This window comes from Oryzias melastigma, linkage group LG6 (genome assembly GCF_002922805.2).
Source record: "Oryzias melastigma strain HK-1 linkage group LG6, ASM292280v2, whole genome shotgun sequence".
NCBI lineage: Eukaryota > Metazoa > Chordata > Actinopteri > Beloniformes > Adrianichthyidae > Oryzias > Oryzias melastigma.
In genome coordinates, this window is record NC_050517.1 from 16,943,050 (window position 1) to 16,970,525 (window position 27,476).

The 27,476-nt window shown below is 41.4% G+C and overlaps 2 protein-coding genes across 5 annotated transcripts; both read right to left on the reverse strand.

Annotated features, from left to right (window-relative positions):
* Positions 1-1,045: 1,045 nt before the first annotated feature.
* Positions 1,046-17,284, reverse strand: zmp:0000001167 (protein phosphatase 1 regulatory subunit 12A). 4 transcript variants are annotated; one of them, XM_024282666.2, is made up of 25 exons: positions 16,892-17,284; positions 11,189-11,319; positions 10,901-11,019; positions 10,120-10,276; positions 9,897-10,041; positions 9,725-9,799; positions 9,524-9,603; positions 7,270-7,439; positions 7,081-7,190; positions 6,791-6,985; positions 6,645-6,721; positions 6,482-6,571; positions 6,266-6,367; positions 6,090-6,185; positions 5,924-6,014; positions 5,718-5,846; positions 5,530-5,632; positions 5,356-5,459; positions 5,229-5,288; positions 5,129-5,151; positions 4,971-5,034; positions 3,941-4,045; positions 3,815-3,865; positions 3,544-3,594; positions 1,046-2,156 (listed from the first exon to the last, which is right to left on the reverse strand). In XM_024282666.2, the coding sequence occupies exons 1-25, from the start codon at positions 17,165-17,167 to the stop codon at positions 2,070-2,072; spliced, it is 2,691 nt and encodes an 896-aa protein (XP_024138434.1). In that variant the 5' UTR covers positions 17,168-17,284; the 3' UTR covers positions 1,046-2,069. The 4 variants fall into 4 exon arrangements, with proteins under 4 accessions (XP_024138434.1, XP_024138433.1, XP_024138436.1 ...); XM_024282665.2 differs by having other exon boundaries at positions 7,270-7,463; positions 16,892-17,283; XM_024282668.2 differs by lacking the exon at positions 6,482-6,571 and having other exon boundaries at positions 7,270-7,463.
* Positions 17,285-18,905: 1,621 nt separating this feature from the next.
* On the reverse strand, positions 18,906-26,504 carry pnpla2 (patatin-like phospholipase domain containing 2). The gene is made up of 9 exons (XM_024282719.2): positions 25,901-26,504; positions 24,830-25,062; positions 24,213-24,278; positions 23,222-23,431; positions 23,062-23,122; positions 22,536-22,727; positions 22,044-22,176; positions 21,618-21,740; positions 18,906-20,027 (listed from the first exon to the last, which is right to left on the reverse strand). The coding sequence occupies exons 1-9, from the start codon at positions 26,085-26,087 to the stop codon at positions 19,739-19,741; spliced, it is 1,494 nt and encodes a 497-aa protein (XP_024138487.1). The 5' UTR covers positions 26,088-26,504; the 3' UTR covers positions 18,906-19,738.
* Between the last annotated feature and the right edge of the window lie 972 nt (positions 26,505-27,476).

Sequence of the window (27,476 nt, forward strand, 5' to 3'; positions counted from 1 at the left end):
CAAAAACTCCATTCCCAGAACTTCTCTTCTTGATAAAATCTCCTGCAACCAGGCTTTAAAGAGCCAGCTTCAAGAACTCAGAATGACCCTCCTCTTAAACTTCTAACAGAATACTTAATTTAACACGATTTTTTAAATCTATATGAGAAAATAAACTACAGTGAAATTTTATGTTCTGCACTTTTTGGTGCGGTCTCTTCCTTCCATATTTTTATTAAGTATACTTGAGTATAGAAAGTATACTAGTCTAATACTTCTTCAGACTAAATTGGAACATTTTAAGTTTACAGTAAATAGATTGCACTTGTAGTACACTTAAATATACTTTTTGCACGAGCCGACATCTTTGTCTCAGAAGCGCTCAAATGTGTTTTTGAAAGACTGCAGCTTTGCATTTGCTGCACCTCTTGGTGGCACTGAGGAGCCGCTCGTGCAGCATCTGGCATGACGCCGGAAGTCGGAGCCACAAACCCTGGGAAAAGCAGTGCTGTGGCCATATAAGGCTGGAATCCATCTGCTTCCCTCTTCTTCCCCGGCTCCCTTCCTCTGCCTTTCTCAGACCTGAGGGATATTTACAGAGAGAGTGCCTCAGCATAGCTCGCCCCTGCCTTATTAGGAGCTCAACTTGTTGTCCGCACTCCTTCCCCGCATGACAGTGGTCCATCTCCTCGCGCTCTCCGATGAGACAAACAGATGGATGACTTGTGTGGAGCGCACTCCAGACCCAGGAGCTGAAAATACACCAGGAATCTTTTTTACCCAGATGTCTGAATGTCCTCCGTTTCTGTTTCTCCAGCCGCTGATGCATCGCCCGCCTGGGACGAGCGGCGCATTCAGCCAACAGTGAAACATACTGTAAATGCATTTGCCTCTTAAGACTCATGGTGTGTTATTGCTGCAGTGTTGCAGCTGTTGCCCCCCCCCAAACTGATAGAGAACATCTGGAAACCGGAAAACAGACACTGTACAGGAAGACGGCAAGAAGAAAAACAAAATACGTCCCATCCAAACTTACTAAAAGCAGGGTAAAAAAGAAAATAAAGCATCTACAAACACTTTTTTTATTAGGGTGTCAACATTCATTTAATATATTAGAAAACAAACATGTGAAGCAAGGCTACATGGACTTCAAAAAGAGTATTACTCAAAACTAGCATTTATGTACACAACCATGCTTCTTCAGAAGAGGAATTGACCATGAAATCTATGAAAATAATCTTATGTAACATTTAAAACAATTCATAGCATGATAGGCCTTTGACAGAACAGCAATTTCAACTTTTGAACTTCAGCTAAACTTCTGCCTCTTCTCACTCCCAGGAGGAGGAAGAGGAGGAGGAGGAGGAGGGTGAGAAGATGCAGCTCGGAGCTGAAGCTGTCTGGAGGACGGGCAAAGCCTCGCAGATCTTTTATTGCTTTGCAGAGAGTAAAGTGCTGTGGTCGAGTGACGTTTGTGGGTTTTTTAAGAGCATGGAGTGGTCACAGAGTAAAAAATAAAAGATGGGGAGGTAGGTGGATTCAAACAATCGCATGTGGAGACAAAAAAAAACCCAACAAAACCCTCCACAGAATTCAACGGAAGTTGCCCCGCCGTCAGGATAGAGGTCCCGACACGTGCTTCAGGGATTCAGAACACACCAAACTTTCAACTTTAAGTGGGGAACGAGTGACGTGTTCACTAAAAAAATAAATACAAAGTGGGGGATTCTTACGATCCAAGCCATCTCGTGTGCTCAGTGGAAGGTGCATCGAGGAATAACCGATGCACGCAAAGGTCTGTGTGTGCGCTTATGTGTTCCCCTGATGCACGGCGGCGTCCGATGTTCTGGGAGTCCTCCTGTGGCGGCAGAGCATTAAGGCACACAAAAGACACTTCAGCTCTCCAAAAAAGAAAAAAAAATCCAAATCGAGCTGTCGTGATCATGTGCGCAAGATCTTCTCCTGATTCCCCAACCCTTTGTCACTCTTTGGCACTGAGAGGAATGTGTGGAAGGAAAGAGGGACAGACAGATGATGAGGAGAGTGGCGTGGGGTGGGGGGTGTTCCCTGGAGATCGGGTCTCTTTTACTCTATTTGGAGAGTTTGCTGATGACACGGATCAGTGCTCCATTTTCATCTTTCAGACGCTGGTTGTCTGCTTTCAGGTCAACCAGAGCCTGAAAAAAAAAAAAAAAAAAAAACTATTAAACAGACACATATCTTTCTAGCTTTGAAGAAAAAATATTTAAGGAGGCAAAATAATACCAAATTATGCAGATTTAGTAGCAAAATGAATTTGTCATAAATAAATGTCACAGGTTAACCTGAACTAAGAAACTGATTCCTCAGGATGATCCTCTAATGTCCAAATGACCCAACTATACACATCCTATCAAAATAAAAGCCACTTCCTTAAGTTTAGGTCACACAAACATTTAACGTTTCATCAACTTCTTATTAAATCAATAAAAATATAAAATATTCTCCATGTACAGATCTGTTAAATAATGTAGAGAATTTTTTTTTCTTCTTGTGGTTGTATTATGGCCCAAAATGGAGTCATTACTTCCTCCACTGTTTTTATGCAGTCATTTATTTGATCGCTTTGCTGTTTTCTCATGAAACCAGCCTTTCTCTTTTGATTGTGCCTGTGCAAAGAAATAAAGTTCCCTCAAGTATTTTAAAAGACCCAATACAATGAAAATTGTAGGTTTTTTATTTTATTGCTATTAATGTCCTGATGCTTTCTTGCACTTATTTTTAACTTGTATAATTTTGACAAAAAACATTTGATGGAGTGTAAAATATTGAAAGTTATTGAAGGTTTAAGTTCATTTATTCTAGAATAATATTCCTGCCTTTTTCTATTCAAAGCTATTTTAAAAAGTTACATTTTTATAGTTTTAAAAATGTAATTTTAGTGTGTTATATAAATGTTTATCCTGTTCGGCCCGCGCCTTAAGGTGCTTTTTGGATTTTGGGGATTGAGTTCGACACCCCTGGCGTAAATGGAGAGCTTGCAGCAAAAGGGAGGGGAAGGGGGGCGGGGATGCTCCTTGCCCACCCACAACTAATTTTTATGAACTCCAGCTGCTCTGCAGAAACTAAGTTCATGAAATTGATTAAAGTTATTTGTATTTTTGCGGCATAATCATAATTTAAAGACTTTACAAAAGCACTTTCACAATAGATATTGGAGTGGGTCTTTAAGGGGGAATTTCAACAAACTTCAACAAAGCAAAAAAAACAAAAATATGTAAATAACCAAATAGATAATAAAAAGCACATTTCAAAAACTATTTAGTCACACTGTTAATGGAAAGACCCAGAGAAAAATCTAAAAGCTGTTATTTGACATTCAGAGTAGTGATATCCCACGTGTTTAAAGGTAAAACTCACTGTGGGCACGGGGGCGGGTAGAACATACACCAACATGAAGCAAAAGCAAATTAAGTCACAACGCCAAACCTGTTCACACCGTCCGAGTCCTGGACCGCTCAAGCTCAAACCAAGCTGCCCAAGCAGAAACATGCAAAGTGTGGGTGGCCCTGATGAGAGCCTCACCTTCAGCTCCTCCTCCAGCTCTGCCAAGCGCCGTTCCAACACCCTCCGGTCCTGATGCCAGCCAAACGTGTGGCGGGGCAGTGTGTGGGGGGGTGGGAGAAGACGTGATGTCAAGAAAAAGGAGCACAAAAGTTGAGTGAAAACAAGTGAGGAAGTGGTTTGTTTAAGTGGGCGAGAGGACAACAAGACAAAATGGAAGAGGTGGCAGTGGTGAGGCAGAGGAAGCGGCACAAAAAAGAAACACCCAGCACCCACGGTAGAGACACGCTACCTTCCTCTCCAGCTCCAGCAGGGACGAGCAGTCGCTGAAGCGCTCCTGTCTCTGCAAGAAACAAAAAAATGTCTGCATCATCCCCAGAATGACACTGAAAGTCGTGTTCTCTGTTCTGCTCCTCACCTGTGTGGCTTTATCCAGGTCCAACCGGGTCTGACTGATGATCCTCTGAGTGTCCTGCAGCTGGGACTGGAGCTGGCTGTTTTCTCTGGACAGCTCCTCAAACAGCTGACACAAACAGAAAACAAAATAATTCACTAAGACTGGCAACCTGTCCAGGGTGCTCTCTGCCTCCGCCTAACAGTGGGTGGGATAGGCTCCAGCAACCAGGTGACCCCAAAAGGTATTAAACGATTAATGAATGATTTGTTTTATGCTTACAGGGTTTTCAAGCAAATAAAATGATCTTAATGGAGATTTTCAGAGTTTTAAGTCGAATTTACACTTAATTGACATAACAAAATTAATAAAAAATTTATATATACTAGCTTAAAACTTCATCATTACTAGAAATTACTAGTAATAAAAGTGATTATGGCAAAACTAAAGAGTTTTCTTCCGTTTTTGGGGGTTTTAATCTGAAATACACTTTCACTGTTCGACTACATTTGATTCCATGAGGAACAACTAAACCAGTTCACTGATTTGTTATCGTCTCAGACGGCAGCTAGTCCGATTAGTCTAATTGATCAGACCGGCTGCTCAAAATCCACCGTTTGTTTACGGCTCCTCTTGAACTGTAACTAAATGGAGAAAACCTGCATCCAATCTCGTCTTTGCTTTACAGTAAATATCAGAAAACTGCACAGCGTCATAACCGAACAGGTTTTTCCTCCTTCCTCCCCCTGGAGCAGCTGCAATGAATTATTATTGTAAACCAGCGATGGATGTTCCAGATTAAAGAGCTGAGAGTCTTTTTGTAAAAGTCGGTATGGAAATGAAGTGTGATCCCTGTAAACAACACTTGTAGTCAAAAGGGAGGGGCTTGTGTTTGCAAACAGTTATGGAAATTGTGGCTTTGAATGTGGAGAAACAAAATAGCTAGAATGTGAGAGTTAATTGACCCATAATGACACCACGTTTTACGCCTGGCCAGAGCGGAGCTGAACCACGGAGGACGAACGCCCAGAACGATTATCAGCTCTCTGCTGACCTTCTTGAAATCTTTTGCTTCCGATCCTCCTCCCTGGGTGCGGTCGTTGTAAGACGTTTCCAGCCTGAGTGTATGAAGGGAGCAGAGGTCAGAGGAGCTGCTATCGTGCTGACAAAACAGGATGATCAAACGGGTCAAAGATCTGATTCAGACAGTACCTGGAACTTGTGTGTCGGTCTTTCTGCAATAAGAAGGAAAGCAAACGTTTAAAGCTCTAGATTTGATTCTCTGAGAACACGGACGAGAGAAAACACAAACCTGTGGATCCAGCCCACTCCCTGAGAACTCTTCCTCTCCGCTTGGCTCGTTGTCTTCACTCTGTGAATGAGAGAATGATTAAAACCTCTGTCGTGTTTCCAGGTTAATGGGAGCTTGTGGCCCTTACCTCCCCGGTCCTCTGCGCCTTCCTCCTGGCCCGTGCTTGCCTCCTCTCTCTGCGCTCTCTGGCCCATTGCTCCATCTCACTCTCTGCTGTGCTGGCGTCAACATCTGCAGTAAACCAAGCAGAGCTCTTTCAGTTCTGTCGCTCTAAAGTTTTGAAAGTCACAGGTGTGAGTACCTCTCCTGTCGGTCGTCTGAGGCCGTGGTGTGCCGGCAGGCTGAGTGAGACCCAGCAGGTCTGACTTCTGCAGGCTGGCGATGCGAGACCTCCAGCTCACTTCCTGTAAAAAAAACAAAAAAAAACAAAAAAAAAACACATTAATCCCAGTCTTTGTGACCCTAAAAACCCTAAAAAGCCACCCTCACCCCCTCATCTCCCTTCTTCTGTTTAGCTTCCTTCTCTTTCTCCTCTTCCTCCTTTTCTCGTCCCTTGTTGTCCGTCTTCATGGTCTTAATGGTCTTCTCAGCTTCCTGTAGGTCTGTGAGTGTAACCCCCTTCATAGGAAAGACACGAGTCAGATGCATTGAGCCCCCACACAGCAGGTTTGAGTGCAGTCGACATCAAAGCGTGCCTGAGTGGATCGGCGGGACTGCCGCGCGTGTCGGGAGCGAGCTTTCCTCTGAGCCTCGGCCTCCTCATCCCGCACCGGTGTCAGATACGACCTGCGGGTGCAAAAAATAAAACAATCCCAGCTCTAAAGCAGAAATATTTACTTCATTCGGGGGGTTTTGACTCACTTGCGCCTCTGCTTGGTCTCCTGCTCTCCTGTAGTTGTGCTCTGGGAAGTGTTGATTAATGTTGAATCCTTCTTTTCTGTTTGTTCCAGAGAAACCCTTGCAGAAAAATACCTAATGTATTCATCCTTCAAAATAAGAGCTGTGGTTGGGGGCAAAGCCAGTTGCAACTGAAATACCTCGGAGTTAAGACGCTGTTGAGGCGGCTGAGCCCCGCAGAGCTCGTTCCCGTACTCGCCGAGGTCACACCCGCATCATCCAGTCGTTTTCCGTACGATGAACTAGTGAGGAGAAAGAGTAGGTTGGGGAGCCAAAAAGAATATTTCCCGCAAATGAGTTTTCGCCACACAAGCAGACAAACTGAGCGGCAGCAGGAGGTGAGAGCTGTGACTGACCTGTGAAGCAAAGAAGGGGTGGAACTAGTGAGCTCATTCCCTGACTGAGAGTGAAGGCGCCTGGTGTAGGAGGAGCTACGACTTAACCAGCTGAGAGACACAAAAAGCACAAATGCAAAGACTGGAATCTCTTCGGTGAGGTGCAAAACACCGAAGAGCCCACCTGTTGTCGGGGTTGCTATCGGGAATACTGAACAGCCTCCGTGTGGGAATGGGCGGCACTCGGGCAAGCCTCGGCTCCTGGGAACAAACGGACAGCATTTGGCTCATCTGTCTTAGCGATATATCGTATTTTGCGTCTAACTGTACCTTGGTGTCGGCCTCTGAGCTGAGGCGGGGGCTGGAGGCGGAGCGGCTCATTCCCAGCACGGACTCTGCAGGTCTGCTGGAGTCCTGGCTGGAATCTGAGAGTCCGGCTGAGCCCAGAGTCACGGAGCTGCCTGCCTTCCTCAGGGAAGTCCTCCATGAGCCTGGGGCTTCGGTGGTCGGAGGTTTGCTTACTTCCTGCAACAAAAAAACGTGATACAAGCTGATATAAGAATATGCATCACTGTAAAAACATACAATCCCACACGGATTACGTGTTTTCCATTGACAACCTTTTTGGGCTGACTTGCAGTGGCACTCGCTGACACGGAGGTAGAAAGCAGGCTGCTGGCGTTTCGCTTGTTGTTCAAGTTGTTTATGATTTCTCTGTTTTTGGCTTTTTCTGCAGCAGCACAGAACACACCCCTTATGAGAAAAAAACATTTAAAGACGACCTCAAGCGGACGCGGCAAGCGCCTCACCCGACTCGGCGTCGCTCTCCGACTCGCTCTCCTCCTCCGAGCTGGAGCTGCTGGAGGCCTTCGCCTGGTTCTGCGCCGCCTGGCTGTCGTCCTCCTCTTCCTCGGCCGGCGTGCTCTGCAGGGAGGGGGGCGGGTGCTTCTCGCGCTCGTGCAGGCCGATCTTCTCCTTGCTGCTCATACGAGAGATAGAGGTCCTGCGAGGGGTGGGGCCAAGGTGGGGGTGGAACAACAGGTGGCATGCCGGGGAGCTGATCAGTGAGGGCAACCATCGCATGTGCAGCCAATTAGAGCGAGCATGCAGCGATCAGCAGCAGCAGGTGAAACAGTGGCTCACAGTTTGTGACGGCATGTGCGGCTCCTCACTCACATTAGCAGATTATTGTATGAAACTTAAAAAAATTCTGTTTATTTGCTTATTTTGGCTTTAATTGCAATAATCTGTCAGAAAATTACAGAAACAGAGACATAAAAAGCTAATTATTTTAGGAATTTTTAATTCTATACAATTTTTGCTTGATATATTAAAAAATATTCTTTTAAATTCTCTTTTACCGGAGGGGGGGCGGAGCCACTTCTAGTTTTAAATCCATAAAAGTTTAAAATCTAACAGTTGGATTATAAAACAGCTGGAACTGAAAGCATTCTGAAATTACATGCTTCTTGACAAATTTCCAACAATTTTTTTTTTTTTGCTAAAATATCGCAGAAAACAGATAATTCCTCCATTCCTGCTTTTTATTAATCTGAATGGGAGATATTTAGCATCAAATATTACGTTTCGCAGTATAATTTTATGAACAGACAATATATTCATAGAAAAGATGCAATAAAGATCACTTTTTACAGCGTTTTGCATCAGATTTTCTAGAAAAAAAAATTATAACGAACAATATCTGCCTGAACAGATGCAAACTTAAGGCTGGTTTATACTTTAAGTGATTTGTTATCGCTCGCATCGCGGGGGTCGCACGGCAATCGGAGCAGAATGTGACACATGCTGGTGACGTCACCCACGACTGAAATGTTTATTTCAGAGACTACGGAAAAAACTCTGTCCAAAAAATATGTTTTTTAAACCAAAAATAATGAAAACTTACTGAAGAAGTTAGAAACACCAAACTTCACTCACAGAGAGAGACAGAGAGCAGACAACTAGATACAAAAATTGAGTAAATTACTGGAAAAATATGTTTTCTTTCTCATATCTGGCACCACTAGAGAATGCAATTCGCTCCTTTTTTATTTTTTTTCGCCTTTGATTTCCCAGTTTCTGTTTAGTGGACAAACTCATCACTTCCCCCTCTGCCTTTCATGTACCTGCGCGCTCAAAGATGCATCTGACACGATCGCACCGCTTGAAAGGTTTTATAAATACCCCTCAGACGTTTATTGCAATTATGGTGGAGAGTCTCAATCAAATCCAGCCAACTTTAGTATGAACATGATTGTGGATGCGACTGATGAGACTTAATATTATTAAAACAAACGTTTCACTAATGTTTTGGTTAAATGCATATTTGCATTTGATATCTATTTCTCCAGCAGACGTATCTCATGCAAATATATCTTTATGCTGTAGGTCACTAATTCGTGACGTACCATTAAATCCACTTCACTTAACATCAACTTGAACTGAAAAAATATTATAGGAATATTTTTTTGTATCACTGGAAATGAGGCGTGAAGGGGGTTAAAATGAACTCTTCCTCCAATTATTTTATCATCTCTTAATTACATTAAATTTGAATGTGTGTATAAAAAAATAAAATTTTCTACCAATTTATGTTTCTAAAACTAATAAAACTGCACATATCTTAATAGGAAACTTTAACATTTTGATTTTTTTCACTATGACTATATATACAGTAGCTTTTCTATTGAGCATTTTAAATGAATTGTTTCAACTTAAATTCATATTTAATTACCTCAATATATATATTTTTAATGTAACATTAAGTTATGAAACTGTTGGATTTTTAAGGTAAAATATGGTGCATTAAAGATATTTCAGCACTTTTGTCTTGGTTAACATCTGAGCTGAAACTGATTGACTTTGAAAGTGAGGATTTTTTTCCCAGACTTTTGTGACTTTGTCAATCCGGTTCAGCATGGGTGGACAAAAGGGGAAACGGTTCAGAGGAATGCTGGGGCTGTTAACGTCACACCTGCATGCAGACGACTGGAACACGGGTTAATGGGATTCTGTGGAGGATGAGCACAGCGTGCACCCACACAAACACACGCTGGCACTGACCTGCGGGTGCGAACTGGTACCATGGAGATCTGCGGACTGGTCTCAATAACAGGAGCCTGTTTCTCTTTCTCGCTGCGTAACTGAAGGGGAATATAAACAGACATAAACAGTGAGAACATTGGCTTCTGCGGCGCCGTAAATCATATCAGGTTTATCTAACCGGGGCAGGTAGTCGGGGAGGCCGTGTGAAGGCAGACTCACTGCGTTCTGTTTCTTCTGCAGCTCCTCCAGGGCGTCCACCAGGTTTTCATCCGCCACATCCAGAGGGGTCTGCCCCTACAAGGACATCAGCCAGGCCTTATCAGTTTGGACACAGGCTGCAGATTCAGAGATGGACTTGGTGTCAAGGCAGGATTGTTTTTCTTGGCCTCACCACATTGTTGACTGCACCCATATCGCACATGCTGTCAGCGAGCAGGCCGCACACCTCCTCCTGTCCCCAGTGGGCCGCAGCGTGCAGGGGAGTCCACCCGTCCGTGTCCCTGCTGTCCACGTCCACCCCGCACTGCAGAAGAACCCTGACGGAGACGGGGAGCAAGAGATGCCACAATGAGCCAAACGCTAATGGAGCTGATCTCAAGACGGCTGGTGCTCACTTAATGACTTCAATGTAGCCTTTGGCGGCGGCGACGTGCAGAGCCGTGGCCTTGGTGTTGGGGTGAGGAGTCAGAGTGCCGCCTCCTTCCAGCACCGCCATGGCGTCCTGCAGCATGATCCTCTCCTCCTCTTTTCGGGCCTTGTCCACGTCGATTCCTGTGATGCACACAAGGAGGAAACAAAAAAAATAGTTAAGCTTAAGATGGAACAAAAAAATATATTGGGACGACAACTGTGAAAATTTTAAACAATGTATTTTTTAATAGGAATGATTTTGAAACAATGCATGACAATGCATCTAACAAATCCTTTGAATTTACTGCCAGAAAACTGAACACCTGACTATAAAACCACCAAAAAATGCTTCAATTTGTGTTGATTTGGTATAAAAAGATGCATTACTTAAAAAAAAAAATTCAAGATGGCATTTACTATTTGACTTTAGTCAAATATATATATATATATATATATATAAAAGAAACCATCGGCCTTTTTATGATTTTTTATATATTTTGTTTATCTTTTCTGCTTTTAGAAATCCATCACTTCCACAGATGCTAAACTGCTAGATGCTAATCCACTTATGACTTCAGGTATCAGAATGCAGAAAAAAAGTGATATTTTGGACATTTTAGCCAAATTCTATAGAAATGTTGTGTAGCAGACCTATTTTATATCAAAATATGAGCTGTTTCTATGAACTGTTTGCTTTTGCTTTTTAAAAGTCAGATTGTGTAAGTTTAGAGATGACTCCCAAAATTCAAGTGCAGAAGTTCCCACCTTGTTTCTTGATCTCTGCTTTAAGCAGCCTCTCCATTGCATCTTCCGTGGCCACGTCCAGAGGAAGCTCCCCTTCGCTGTTTATGGCTCCAACATTGGCTCCGTGTTCTATCAGATACCTTTCAAAAGGAGAGAACACATTCAACCAAACAGCACACAGATGCCTCACAGCCCAACAAACTGTCAACGCTGGTGTGTAGACTCAAAGCAGGCCCCGCTGCACACGCTCAGCGCCACAGAAATAACCCCAGCGTGGCATGTGACGGAGCGCCGGCTGTCGGCACTCACTTGGCGATCTGGATGAAGCCGCAGGAGGAAGCGGCGTGCAGAGGAGTCCAGCCCTCGTTGTCCCCTCTGTTGATGTCGCTCCCGCTCTCCACCAGGAACTGCACCATCTCCGCGTTTTCGTCAATGCAGGCCTGACAGCAGACAGACGGGGGGGTTATTATGACATGTTGATTGGGGAAACGCACGCCCCCACAAACGGACATTTAAATCCCTTTATTGGAAAGTCTTGTAGGAAAACGGGAAGGAGGCAGGCGGCCTGAAACAATGACCACTGTGTTTGCTTGCTGTAATGACTTTCTGCTAAGTGGACTGCTGAAAGCCCTCAAGTGCTTTCCAAAACAGTCATTTTGTGGCGGGAGTGAAACACTGAATCCATTTAGCAGCATTTTCCTGAGGGGGAGCTCTCCCAAAGATCTCAGCATGATCCCAGTCAAGTCCCGAGATAACTTGCATGAGGTCCTCGTGAGATTTGACTCTAATACGCTGCTTTAATTCCAACTTAGATTTATGAAAGGAAAAACATTAAACACCCATGCTGATAAAAATCGTGTTTTTAAACATGTTCTTGTCAAAGGTTTGTTTTGATGGTGGACATTTATGAAGAAAATGAAGCTTAAAAACACATTTCTGAGTATTTCTGTGACGTTAAGTGCTAAAATTAGCATGCCACAAGCTCCCTGCTCTGCTCTATTCTGATTAGTGGTGCCACAAACTATTATTTTGATAGTCGACTAATCAATGATTATTTTTTCAGATTGTAATGCGCACATCTCAACCATCACTAGCTTTAAACTAACCAAAATATATATATACATATATATATATATAGCATTACTGCAACAATGCTAGCATGAATGCTGTAAGATGAATGTGGCTACTGAAGAGGCTAATAAACAGCCTCTTCAGCTGATAGCTAAATTGATAGCTGAAAATGCTAGTAGCTAAAAAAACGCTGAAGCTGAAAGCCAGCTAAAATATTACCAGAATTTCAAATTAGGCTAAAAAACTGAAAAAGCCGAGTTAGCCAAAAGAGCTAGAATACAGCTGAAATATTAGCTAAACTCCAAGTTAGACTAAAAAAGCAAAAAAAGCTTAAATTAGCCAAAATAGCTAGCATGTAGCTGAAGTACTAGCTACGCTCCAAAATAGCCACAAAAAAGTCTAAATTAGCCAAAACAGCTAGCATGTAGCTGAAATACTAGCTACGCTCCAAAATAGCCTTAAAAACCTTAATAAATGCCAAAATAACCCAAAAAGCTAGCAGAATGCCATTATAACTTTCAACTTTACTACATTTCGACTTCATATTATATAATGTAACAACTAATTGACAATTAAATTAGTGGTCGACTATTTTAATAGTCGATTAGTCGACTGATCGTGGCAGCCCCAATTCTGATGCATCCACTTGCAGACAAAAGGATCCATCATTTTCCTCATCTGATCTGCAATCTGGTTCAAAACTGTAAAGCTGGATTGCTCCAATGTTGCTCACCATTTTCGTTCCACAGGTAATGTTAACTTTGGGTTGCGAGTTGCTGAAAGTTATCAGGAGAAAGTGTAAGCAAAAGGATGATGGGAAATAAGGGCAGGCTTACTACCGCCAACAGTAAATTTCTAATAAACTACTGCCGCTCTGCAGAAATTAGGTTCTAGAAAATGACAAGTTTTTGATTTATTAAAAAAATGGCCGAATCATAGATAAAAAAAACACTAGGAAAGCTTAAAAATAGATCAAAAGGTGATCGGAGTGGGACTTTAAGACTTCTATGAACTGGTAAAGTACTTTTCTTCTGAAGACAAGATTCAGGTTTAATATTTAACCTTAATATTTAAGTTAATTAGCGAAAAACTGCAGGCCAACTAAACTCAAGCGTGTTAAAAAAACGTCAAAATAGGTTAAAGTTTGAGTCGAATGAAATTTAGTGACATCAGTCCTTCTAAAAACGGAGCAGGCGAGCTTTATGATGCCACATCATGACGGCGTTCGCGCCGTGGACTGCATTACATCATCTGCAGACGCTGGTTTATCACAAGCCTGTCCTGCTTTACAGTCTAATATTGAAGCTGACACAAAAAAGCAGATAACAAGTGATACAATACAGATAATTGGTTGGACTTTTGAACGTTAATGGGCATCAATAGATGTAACTGACCCTGATTGAAACAGCTGCAAAGTACAGAAGACGAATCAGAACCGAATGTGTGACATAAATCCACTCGTCAACGATCTGCATGCTGACACCATATCCGATCCTCCTACCGGGTCTAAAATAAATCGAAAATTAATCGTTATCGTAATATTAGCCTGTGCGATAGGCACATCACAAAAGACAGTGTAAACTATAATACATGGCTACTGATTCGGCGATTTCCTATATAATACATAATTTTGATACAGTATTTATGGAGAGTAAAATATTTTTGAATTTCTATTTTTTAAAATGTAAAATGACATACAAGTAAATTTCAGTGTTTTTTTTTATGTTAACATTTAGTTAATTTTTAACTGTAATTTTGACAGAATATATTACTATGGAGAGTAAAATATTCAAAGTTATTTAAGGTTTAAGTTAATTTATTCTGGAATAATATTTCCGTCTGTTTTTACTCATATTAATGTTTTAAAAAGTTACGTTTGTAAAGTTTAAAAGTTTTAAAGTTTTTTTAAGTGTTCAATAAATCTTTTTCCTGTTCGGCCTGTGACCCAAAATGTGTTTTGGATTTTGGCCCATTGAGTTTGACACCCCTGACTTAATAAAACAGTTGGCGTAAAAATGGAAATTATGCTTTAGTTGTTCTAATTTTTCTTTATGTATCGCGAGTCATATTGCGAATATTATCACTAATAATATCGCACAAGTTTTCCTCATATTGTGCAGCCCTAGTTCATAGGTTGGAATTTAGTCTGCCGTTTTGCTGAGTGTGTGCACGTGTGACCTGTGGAAACAGCTGATCCCGCATCAAAACCTCTGTTATCAGCCGCTTCACGTCTGCAGAGAAGCCGGGAAGTCGTTTTCAGTCCTCCAGGTGCCAAACTCCAACAACATTCTTCAGTTTTTTGCTTTGAATTTATCCAGAATGGATAAATCTATAGTATATTTTAACCTTAGAACGAAAGGTGACAGTCAAACTAAAGACTTCCTTTTAGATGCTTGATTGTGCATGTGTGCAGCTGTAAGCAGCACTAATACTAGGATGAAGTTGCTTTAGTCCAGGAGTGTCAAACAGAATCACACAAGAGGCCAAAATCCAAAACACACTTTAGGTCGTGGGCTGAACCGGATAAACATTTATTGAACACTCAAACTAAATGTTTACAATATTAAGGATGTAACTTTTTAACATAATTATGAACTAGATATGTAGCATTACCTGCAATAATGCTAGTGTGAATGCTGTAAGCTGAATTTGGTCGCTGAAGATAATAGTGCTGATAGCTGAAGAGGCTGAAATTGATAGCTGAAAACGCTGAAGCTGATAGCCAGCTATATAATATTAGCTAAATGCCAAATTAGCCTAAAAAAACTTTTAAACATTAAAAAAAACGTAGGATAGTCAAAACAGCTAGAATGTAGCTGAAAAAATAGCAAATCTTCAAAATAGCTTAAAAAACTAAAGAAAGCTTACATTAGACAAAACAGCTAGCATGTAAATATTAGTCTGACTCCAAAATAGCCTAAAAAAAACCTTTTAAAAACGCCAAATTTAGCCAAACAACCTAGCATGTACCCTAAATATTATCTAAAAACAGCCTAAAAAAAGGAAAAGCCTAAATTAGCCAAAACAGCTAGCATGTAGCTGAAATATTAGCTAAACTTCAAAACAGCCTAAAAAAATCTTAGTAAATGCCAAAATAGTCCAAAAAGCTAACAGAATTCCCATTTTTAAAACTGTAAATTAAAAAAATAATAATAATAAAAGGACAGGAATAATATTATTTTTATTCCAGAATAAATCAATTTAAACCTTAAATAACTTTAAATATTTCAATATTTTTTAATAATATATTATGTCAAAATTATACAAGTTAGAAATGAGCCCAAGACAACATCGTAATAATAAATTATAATAATAAAATAAATGATCTAGAGGTTCTGGATATAGGAAGGCCACTGAAGTTGCTTGGATTTATAGTGAGCAATGGATGTCTTCACTACATTTTTAGAGCGATCCATCACACATTTCTTCCCAAACCACAAATATCAAGCTGATGGTGAACCACCAAAGACTCTGATTCACCCTCAGGGGGATCCGTGGATGTTTGGACAACATTTCACAGCCATCCATCATGAAGGTTGAATGTGAGAGTCGTGTATTTTCAGTAATTATGTACTGAAATCGGGAGCTTCCTCCCTGCAAATAATTGAGGAGAAGCGTTTCTCCTAACAGCTGCTCGCCGTGACGTTGCAGCACCAAGCGTCGGCGCAGAACCTCGCCCGTCGGGCACGACTTAAGCCGCCTAAGAGGCTTTGATTTGGGGCTAAATCAACTAATCACAAAGCTGAAACAAGCCTCCTCCGCTCCTCTCTATGTGAGATAATTAGCCAGACAGCATGTTGGAGGAAACATTGTGAGGAGCTACAGGAAAGGGGAGTAGAAGGGGGTCCTCCAAGCCTAATGAATGAATGAATGAACAGTGGGCTCCTCTTGCCCCCCAGTTGGCTACGAAGGAGCACACACAACCTTCTCGCAGTCTCCTTGGCTGGGTCATCAAGTGAGTCATTGTGGAAATCGCCTTTGACAGCGACAGCTTGTGCCGTTTGAGGAATGTTTTCCATTTCCTCATCTGAAATCCCTCAAGTCCACTCCACGGGGAACTAGGAAAGGAAAGAGGAGGGAGGAAGAGGAGGGTGCTGCTGCGGAGAAGACAGAAAAGGCTTTGGATGAAGAAGGGCGGAAAGTTTTGTGGGGGCCTATATTTAATTCAAGTCGCCGGGCAACAGATGAGCAACAGGGGAGGAGAGGACGGAGGGCAGGATGAGGGGGGACCACACCGGGTGACGGTCCCAGATGACCAATCCTAAACATGGCTGTTTACACAAACTAGAAACAAACTTTTTTCTTTTTTTTTTACATCAGCAAAGAGAAAAAAGCAGTCCAAGATTTTCTTTTTCATTCTTAAAAGTTGTGATCTGGCCTTGTGGAGGACAGGAGGAAGTGCTGCATCACTGAGGGCTCCTGTCCTGTCACAGTGATGATGTCCAGACCTGGGGGCTCTGACTGGAGCTGCTCTGCAGGGGCTCGTGCTCAGGAGGGCACTGGAATGCACCAACGACATGATCAAATGGTTGATCTTTAAGCTGCATTAAAGTGTCTGTTTTCCAGGAATTTTCTGTCACAGGCTCGTTTTAAGGGCTAAAAGAGCAGATGAAGCGGTTATCCCGAGCTAAAGAACTGGATCGAGAAGTTGTCCCCCCTTTACGCAGGCCAGAACAGAAATCCCGGCCCGGATCTACTTTTCTAGAGACGTTCGGGGACAATGAGTTCCATTCGGAACGGCCGTGTTAGCTGCTATGGAAGTGTTAGCCGGGTTTAGGAGGGTTTAGTGCGTTTTACCTAACGGGATTGGATGGTGACTCCTGGCTGCGGGGATCATTGACGGATCAACGCCGCCGTTAGCTGGGCGACGTCCGCCCGCGCGGCGGAGGCAGCCGAACAAAGTCTGCTTCAAACACACAGAAAGTTCAAACTCCCCCCCACCTGATGAAGCGCTGTCAGTCCGTCAACGTTGGCGTGGTTGATGTCAGCTCCCTGCCGGAGAAGTGCCGCCACCTCCTCCCGGTCTCCGGCGGAGCAGGCGGCCATAAACACAGCGCCTTGCGCGAACTGTACTTTCGCCCGCCGCGTCCCGGAGCCCCCCGACATTTCCCGGGCCTCCGACACCGTCTGGTCCGTCTCCGAGCCCAGCCACCGCTGCAGCTGATCCTGCCGTCGCTGCTTGGCAGCTTCGGACCGGGAATGGTCAGTGGCCGCCATCTTCCCTGGTCTGTCCCGGACAGATTCAGCTCATGGTACGAGGACGAGAGCGGAGCTGGGAATGAGCATCCCCGGCCTGCGCCCCCTGGCGGACAGACGGGGGAAAAGAAGACGTAACTTCTGCAAAACTTCCCAGAGTGGTCGTCACGCGGTGCCTTCAGGTGCGGCTCGGAGATTTTGACTTTAAACTCTCAGATAGCGATTCGTTTCTTTTAAGCAGCCAGAACCGAACACGGGACAGTGTGTCTGGCTCTCGTAAGGAAGGGTAAGGCAAATTCTTTTGCTTATCTTTCTGAACATCACATTTATTGTACTAGAGCAAATACACACATAGCTGTAAAAGGTGTGCACTACCTCTCCCTGATAACAGGTGGGATAGGCTCCAGCCCCTCTGTGGCTCTAACAGAACATGAATAACTGGTTTAAAGTTTTAACATAAACCCCTGATCTCATGATATTACAGAAACAAATTTAAAGGGACTTAGAAAACTTTGAATTGTTTAGCACCTAATTACAATATTGACCTCCTGTCCCAATATATACCATCCAGACCTCTTCGGTCCTCTGGATCGTTTTGGGTTTTTTTTTTTTTTGTCAGTTCCTAGAGCCAAAGCCAAACACAGAGAAGTGAATTTGGCTTCTATGCTCCACATATCTGGATCAGACTTCGAAAAAAGTCTTAGACCTGGTGAAACAATGTATATTTAATTAAATCCAGGTTCAATTCCTCCTTGTTCTCAGCTGCCTTCGATTAGTTTTAATTGATTCCTATTCCTACAATCCAGCCAGATCGACCTGTTTGAGGCAGAATTGAATCGACCTATACTATTCAAAAATCGTTTCAAAATGAAATAAATCAATAATCGAATCAATATTGGAAAATACCATTTGGATTGAGACATGGTAGATTAATTTGAGTATAATGCAAAAACTGATGGGAGCAAAAAATGATCAAACCATCATTATAGTCCAATGTGTGGTAACACGTGATGATACCGTGTGGTATCATGTTCTAATAATCTTCTGTTTGCAGTATTTTGATGTTGAAAAACAACAGTGGGCTGAACTTTATGAAACTAAAATGTGAATAAATTTGCCAATAATTGTTGTTTATGAATTTGTTTTTTCATATATTTACACTTGATTATCTTGGAAGAAATACAAGGCATATATAAAACTTCACAGTGGTTTAATTTTTGGTTAAAGATGTGCTGGACGAATCGAATCGTTCAAAATTAACTAAAATGAACTGAGAATCAGGTTGGCAACAAGTATGATAAGAATTGAGTTGTAGTTAAAATGAATTGTTACACAGGTGGTTTTTATTCAAAAGTTTTCATTTGCACTATTACTTTAAGTTTTATCCACTTCTCTTTAATTTTCTTTAAATGTATTATTGTAATGATCTTATTTCCATTGAATGCTTCTATTAATGTTTTATGCAAGCACTTTAAATTGTCTTTTTACACAAAATATCCTTTAAAAATAACCTTACCTTGCCCTAAAACAACACAATCTGTATTATCACAATCATGGGGAGGAAATGATCGCAATAATCCCAAAAATGAAAACTTAAAACATTAAACATGCAACATTATCTCCTTCATCTAAAATGACTGTTTTGAAAAGTATGTGTACTATTTTTTTCTCTTTTTAGAAAGTGAGAAACTCACATTGTTACCAGCTAACAAGATAAATGTTGACGATCCCCTTAATGAAAAAAACCCTTTACTAACTGTTGTCAATCATTATCAGTATTGGTTTATTTCATAATCGCACATATAACATTTGCTGAGATTTTTAACATTACATGTAAATGACTGCTTTGACAACATGATGGCTGATTATATAAAAATTAAAACATGACATTAAATTCACAAGAAGTACTTTGACAGTTAGGTCAGAACCTAAGAACATAAAGTGCAACTCAGATAAAAATGATTTGATAAAATCATTTGCATGTTGATATGTTTTCTAAGCAGTAAAGAATTTGTAAATCAAGATGACCAGAAAAAAATTATGTTGCATTTGACATATTTACAGCGTTGCTTGCATGACAACATACTTAGCAACAAAGACCTCGCAGAGAGAGTTTTTTTTTTCCACAAAAGGTGCATTGAGGCTTGCTTCACATTAATGGAGTAACAACATGTAACAAAGCACCTTCACTGTTTTCCGTTTGGCTCTGTGCTTCCTGTGAGCCTGAAGAGACTTGAGGCAGGAAAACGCTGGTGCACTCCCGGTCTGACCACATTCCACTAAAAAACATAAACACTCGCCTGTTATCATTGTTTTACTTCAAATCCACGTCTTTTTTATTTTTTTACATCCTGTCATTCAAGTCTGAACATGGGTGAGTACACATGCAAAGTAAGTATCACCCAGCAGTTTTACTACAAACTGCTTGACTGCACTTGACTTTTTTTTTTTTTTTTTAGGGTCAGGCAAAACTATGTGAAAATCTTCATCGCAAACACTGTGAAGTGGCTGATCAGATTGCACATGTTCATATTTAAGGACATAACACAAAAGAGCATTCCCGTCCTTCTGGAGTACATCTGCAGCAGAGGCCTACCAAAAACTCTGAGATCTCGTTAAAGGTTTGCTGCTGCTGCTGTGTGCTGGGAAGTCTTTTTTGGTTGTGTTATCTGGTGACAGAGCTCCCGTTTTAAAGGAGCCTTGCAGGTCCATGTTGATGCAGAAAACCCCAGATAAAAGCTGCTTCTTGTACTGTTCAAGGCGCACAAAGACGTCCTGGACGGAAGGGCTGCTTTCGTTCACCCAGGTAGGGAACAGGCTGGTGGAGCTGGACTTGGAGGGCAGGGAGCGGTAGTGATGCAACTCCAGATGGCAGAACAGTCTGTTGAGAGTGTTTACAGTTATACAGTGAATATAAAAAGCTAACCGTCATTTTCTCATTAATGGTATTTTCCACTCTACAATTCTACATTCACACTGGGCATGTGACGCGGGTTCAAGAAAACTGGGTTATTGAATGCACTTTCAGTATATGATGTTCATACTGGACAGTTGCTACCCAATACTAGCGCATACCTGCAGTTGGAAGAGGCTTGGTGCAAAACGTTGAAACGTTTTGTTTTTTTTTTCTTGACAGCTCTATTCCCAAACTGCAGTTATTAAAGGGCTTACACCATGCTTTCCTTAAGCCTTTCAGAGTTGACTATATCAATAAATATGATCATATATTACCTTTGGCACAATGAAATTTTTTTTATGAAATACAAGTTATTTTCGTGATTTTTTTTCCTACCCAGAAGTAAGACAGCTTCATCTCTGAGGCCCCAACTTTTACTGCTCGTCAGTGATGCCCATTTCATTATGTCATACTAGAGTCATCCAAAATAACAACAAACAACATTCGAACTTTTGCAAAGATGTATGTGCATACCATACATCTGACTTTAGTTAACTGGTTATAGTAATGGTCAGGTCTAGTGGCTGAGCTAGCCGAGTGGCAAAGTTAGCTGCTTACCAAGCTTTGCTGCTCAGCTGCTAGCTTGTGGGCTTAGCACCGCTAGCTGAGCAGCAAAGTTAGCAGCTGTGCTAGCTGAGCGGCAAGATAATGGCTGATCACAGTTGGCTGAGTGGTGAAGTTAGATGCTGAGAACTGCTGTCTGCATGGAGAAATGGGGTGTTTGTGTTAGTTCTGGCAGCGCAGACTCTTCCTGGAATCGACTGTTCTCAATTTGTGACATCAGCTCATGAGAACCTACTCATTTTCGTGGTTTGGGAGTGGTTGGTGATCAGAGCGCAGGTATTTAGAGGAATGCTCAGAAATGTGAGTGGATCAAAGTACCACTTTGGGACTGTTTATAGTGTGGAATGAACAGTATAATAAAATTAAAAGCTCAAAACATTAATTTTGCATATTGTAAGCCCTTTAATTTCTCCTCCATGATCAATTTTCATATGATTGGGACTTTCATGAATTAAATTGGACACCATCATATCAAGTATCTAATTTAAGTGATTCAGTTTACAACGCGCATTCAATGGACATGTGTTTTGTACGTAGAGTCTGAAAATGGTCTTAAAACTTGCGCAGCAACACAGGAACATGAGAGTTTTAAAAGCTTAAGCCCAGAACGTGCATATACACCTGTTTACATTGACTTTTCATTGAAAACAGTGACTTTAATACACGTTGCCAAGGCCGGTGTGAACAACACTTGAGGCACATTTAAAACCCTTGATTTTTTCTAAAAACAACTGTGCATCTTATAATTTGGAGTGCCTTAAATATGGATTCACTCTGCTAAAAAGAAGTGGTATTATAAATACACTAATGTGGATATGTGCTGTGGTGTTGGACTGTATTTTTGTCACAAATAACATTAGGAGGTGGCATGGTCACAGTTATTTTGTTTTAGCGGCATTAGTCTGTTTTTGTGGGGGTTTTTTTGGAATGTCTAAATACAAGATCAAGTACCTGGCAGAGACATGGCGGGAAACGCTTTTGGAGGCCCGGGAAAGAATGTGATGCAGGATTTTCAAGATCTGGTCTCGAATCCACCCCACATCTTCCTGCACATCTGGAAGCCACTCCAGAAGTCTACACATGCAACAAATCACTGTCAGATCACAGAAAACACAAACACACGTTTACAGTGTTCCTTCATTTATCGTGGGGGTTATATTTTAAAAATAACTCGAGATAGGTTCAATCCGTGAAGTAGGATTACAAATGTTTTACATACTTTAATTTTTTTTACACTTTTCTCTTTTGTTTAAACACTCGAAATACTGTTTAAAAGCAGGTAAAACTGAAAGTTTTAGTTGCAAAAACCAAGATGAACTTCAAAAATCAGCATCTGTTGCTAAAGAAATAATAAAATCAGTCAAAGTCACACAGAACCTGAGTGTCAAGGACATAGCCGACTCCAGAGGGAGAGTGTAGGGCAGCATCATGGCCGAGGCCATCCTGACTGGGAGAAGGTTGCCTAGCGACTGCACAAGGCTCCTCCTCTCCATGCAGGCCTCCACTAGAGCTGCAGAGGGAGACATAGACACAAAGTTACACATCTGTGGTTCACTCTATGGATGAGAGCCACAGGAAGTCTAAGCCTCGCAGTGACACGAGAGCGAGGGTAAAGTTTTACTGCCACTGTGTTATGAACTTTAAAAGGATTCTGTTATACAACAGATTCAAAATCACTCCTTCTGATAAGACTTTACAGCTTGACATAACTGTAGTTCAAGGTCATTTAAATGTTCTTATTTGAGACCAAATTACTAAGCATAAAAATGTGTTTTTTTAACTAAAGCTTTTCTTTATTCATTTTAATCTTTATATAACTTGCTTAGAATAAATAAAAGGAGATCAGTTGACGTTTGGTTGCGATGTTACCTTTATGAAGAGCTGGTGGGAGGTACTCAATAATGTGTTCGTCTATTGAGGAGGTGTCAAAAACCATCTTCTCCTCCGCTTGTGACTTGTCCTCCGTTTCCTTTTCCTCCTCTTCCTCACCGCCAGCCTCTTTCTGCTCTCCGTTTGCATGCAGGGTCGGCCCTCTGTTAGGCCCGTTGAAATGAAGCAGCCCTACAAGTGTAAGAATTTCCTTATTATCTCTAATGTGAGGTCGCTTCTCGATCGATCCCATTACCAAACAGGCTCAGAGCGATCAACCCACTTCCACATATTGACTCAGAAAAATACAAGTTGATTCATGTAAGCACAGAGAGTTAATGCAGATGCGAAGGAAAGCAGGTTATTGATTTGCTGACATGTTCATAGGAAATGCAGGTTATGATAGGGCATCGGGGTGATATGGTGTGTAAATACTAATATTCTCCGGTCACAAGACAACAGATCGATCAGGCTGTTACTGAGCAGGAGTTACTCTCAGACATCTTGGAAGAAATGAAACTCTTACCATTTCTCTCTAAAAAGTGCAGAGCGTCTTTATATCCCTGCTTACACATGGCCTTCATAACCTGAATAAAAAAACACATGCAAATTCTTATCAAATACATGAGCTAATTGAAAACGACAATCAGCTTATCAGTAGCTGCTTGTGCCAGCACGTGGACTACCATGGGATCCGGAGGGAAGAGTGCCCTGGAGACTCGGTACAGGTTGGTGAGGGTGAACTGGATGCTCGTGTTGGTGAAGCGGAGCTCGTGGATGTTGGTGGAGGTGTCTCTGGGGCAGATATCGCTCTCCCCGGAAAAAGGGGACACGGTGATTGTGTTTTTAAGCTCATACAGAGGCAAGTTGTCTGAGATTCCCCCATCCACGTATCTCTGGAAAGTAACAGACAGACATCAGCGGAAAGACGGAATGGGATCAATACATGCCTGAGCCTTCTAGAACTTTAGGAGGTCACTTTTGGTGAGAGTGGGATCCACGGGCTTCTGATTTGACTGAAGATTATGAAACGTTAAGCTTGAAGCTAAATGAAGTGAAATGACATAAGCTTTTATGAGTGTTGCCAACAAGTGAAAGGGCACAGAACAAGCTTAAAAAATCAGCGCCAGCATGATCACATTGGGCTTCACCACTCCCATATTTCAGTCAGAAGTTCTCTGTACGCACCAACATTTAAAAATAAAAACCCGGTTGAAGCGACTATTGCTGTTGTATTAGATATTTCCCAAAGCACCTTTGCTCTACAAACACATTCTGCCAAGAGAAAAGGGGAAAAAAGCAATAAATATACTTCCACTTTCCCCTTCAGTGCAAGACTGTAGACAATCACTAACGGTGCTGGAATTTTCTCGCCATTGTGTACACGCACGTGCATATCGCCGCAAAAACACATTCTCAGGGAATTGAGAACTGGCACAGCTACAAAAATAAAAACAGTGCTGCCAAAAGTGACCCAACTAATAAACCAGAGTGTAACAATTTAAGGAAAGAGGAGAAGTAGGCTAAATGTGAACCTTTTTCCCCTTTAACAATAACAAAAACATGTGCATGTGTTGTCTCGTGCTTATACCAGATAAATCCTTGAGGAATTTTCGCTTTGTCAGCCTGAAAATTAGAGCAACGTCGTTAAATGAGGAAAACAACGGATTTACTTACAACTCCTTGAAGCGTGGGAGGAATGAAGCCACAATACACCGGGATGTAAGCGCTGCAGATGCACGCCTGTGAGAGGACGATATTATTAACAATAGCTTGAAAAAAATGTATAAACTGAGCAAAAAAACAGACAGTTTATTTAAGTAACTTTCAATAGATCCTCAAATATTGCTATAAATCTATGCATTGCAAATAAATGAGGGTGTCATTGCATGGAGTAAATACTGTGTATTGGAATATTTTAGGAAAATAACTGCAGTCATTTGCATCCTGACAGATGCACAGCAATAGATGATTGCAAAAAAAGTAAAATAAACTTTTCTAAAAACTGTGTAAACTTGAGTACTGTAAAAAAAAAAGATACAACATAGTAATTGTTAGTATTTAAACTTGTATTTTAATACTTTTGATCTAGAATAAACATTTATCCCTTTCAAATGTCATTTAAGTGCAAGAGTATAATATGAAAACTATGTAATTTGGGAAATTGGATGGAAAGTAATTTGATATTATTTCTACGACATACGGATTTAAACGGGAAGAAAAAGCCTCAAACTCCAAGGACTGTTTGATTTTATTTTAAAGTTGTAAAGTTCCATTAAAATGAGTGTCCATGCCTGTATCAGTTCCTCCTTGTTGTTGAAGTGAGAGACCAGGACATTTTCTCCATCAGTGACCCGGGTGAGAGAAATCCCCAAACGCCCATTGGCCCGATGGTGGCAATCATCTGGAAGCGTGCGCCGCAGCATGTGACGCACAATCTTCACCAGGTTGAAGGATGGATGCATGGGACCGAGGAAGCGCTTCCTTGCCTCTTTGGCGACCTCGATGATGCTCGCACCGGTCTCTCCTGCGGATCATTAAAACAGTCTAAGTACTGCTATGCAGAGATTAAATAGAAGTTTATCATTTTTGATAAAAAGGAATAATCTCATTCAAGGGTTAGGGTTAGTTGGCTGAGGACTGGGATGTGGGAAAACAGGGTTTGTTTCCTATAGGGGTCGCACGGAGCTTAATCCAGTGTGGGTCCCTATATAGGCAAGACCCTTCACGCTAACTATGTAGCCACAAAAGGACCAGAGTGTGGGTCTCCTTGTGCTGGTCACTAGCCTGGATAACATACAGGGTTGTGTGTCAGGAAGGGCATCCGGGGTAAAAATCTCTGCCAAACCAAAAGTCCGGATGAGTGAAAGCTGATTCCCTGTGGTGACCCCTGATATAAACGTGAACAACAGATGTTCAAACAGGAGATGCAGGGTGGGAGAGGCTGTGCTGCAGGTGCCAATTCATTTATATGGTTTTACAAAGAAAATAAAAAAGTGGCTTTTATGACATATTTTAATCATAAATCTGGAGTACATTTTTGAAATATATATATATATTAATCAACAACAATTTAAAGATGGTTCTTAACCCACAATTCAACCATTTTCACACTTGAAAATAAGTGAATTTTGTCCTTTAAACAACATAAAGGTTAATTAATTTAGCTTTTTTTGTTCAAAATAAAGAAATACCGTTAAAAAAATAAACAAATTATGTTGTATAAAGGATATTAAAATAATTTAATGAAGGCTGATTCAATCAAAACATATAAATTCTAAACAAATGTATTGCAGTCTAAATTTATAACCCGTCTAGTAATTATGATCATTATGATTTCTTTCATAGCATCGACTTAAACGTACCCAGACAGACTCCAGTCACCAGGGCCGTGGCGGTGAGGGCTCCCGCAGACGCGCCGTAGATGTGCTTGGCGTTGTGGACCAGAAAAGGCGCTCGTTCCTGCAGACAGCTGGCCACCCCGATGTGGTAGATCCCGAGGAACCCGCATCCCGCGAAGGAGATGTTCCACGGCGAGTCCAACGGGAACATGCTGGCGGCCGCGCAAGGTTAAGCTCACGGAGAAGAGGCGATTAAAAAACGTGGTATAAACCGAGACGATAAAAGTTAAACAAAGTCCAACTGCATGCCTTCAAACGGTACACGCGTTAGTGAAGCCTATTAGCTCGCTGGCACTTTATAATACCGGACTTTGCCTGGGAATTTCTAGCTTACAACAACAAATCTGCTGCTTTTTAATACAAGGACAACAGTTGTATTTAATAAAACAAAAGTAAGCTTTCGAGAAAGCTAAAGAAAAAACTAGCAAATATTAACTGTTATTACATGCGTAGTAAACTTTTGAGACTTGTTATTTTGCACTTTGCTGCGTATATTAGGAGGAGGATGAACAGGAAAATATTTATCCAATCAGAGGCGACTTCCCACAAGTCTTCGACCAATCAAAACATAAATGGGTGACAAGCTGACCAATCACAACTCACATCGCTCAAAAGCGTCCCAACAACTGATTTGTCCCAAAACAGAACGTGGTGTGTTATTTTGTTCTTGCTAAGTGTTTTGATTCATACTTTTGTAGGGAGGAAACCCCACGAGAGATAGGATATTTTCTTCTTCTTGGGATTGTTTTTCACATTAGATGTCATTGGGAAGAAAGGGCATTGATTTCCCCCTGGACATAGGCCGTTGTAAAAATCTATTTGTTTCTTTCTGATCGATAGCGTCTAAAACAGTGATGATAAGTTGTTTTTTTTATGAAGCAGAGCTAAGAAATGAGATTGTAAAAGACGTTCATTGAGAAAAATGATATTTAGAGGCACAGACGTTGTCAAAGTCCTCACAGAAAAACAATAAAAGTGTTAGAGAATGACGAAATAGTGAGGAACCCTCCCTCAACAGTGGGCCTATCACTGATTTTTTGGTGTTCTTTCCCTGAATAAGCTATTCATAGAATTGGGAAACAAACAGAGCAGAGAATTTGACTGTGAAAGGTTATGGTTATTGAGAGCATATCATGTTATGAAACATCCAACTTTATTATTAGTATTATTACAACACTTAAAAAAAATCGTATTATGCAGTACAAAGTCCTGCACATCCAGAAAGATAAGGAAAAAATGCATGTACACTCAAAAAAATGATTCAAGCCCTTCTTAAAGGTGACACATTAAGATTTAATTCATTTTACTCAAATTTAGTAGTTCATCAAAAAATTATTTATATCTCATTCATGTAAACTAAAGTTATTTAATAGCAAAGAGCCTCTGATCCATTAACTCAAAATTATTAAGTTTTATTGTGTCCGCCTCCCCGTGCGCATGCGCATGTGGTTCAACGGTCTCTCCCTTCCTCCATGTCTCCTTCCCGCACTATCAGAAGCTGCACGTCGGACTTCGGGTTTGAAAATAGAACTAATTCCTG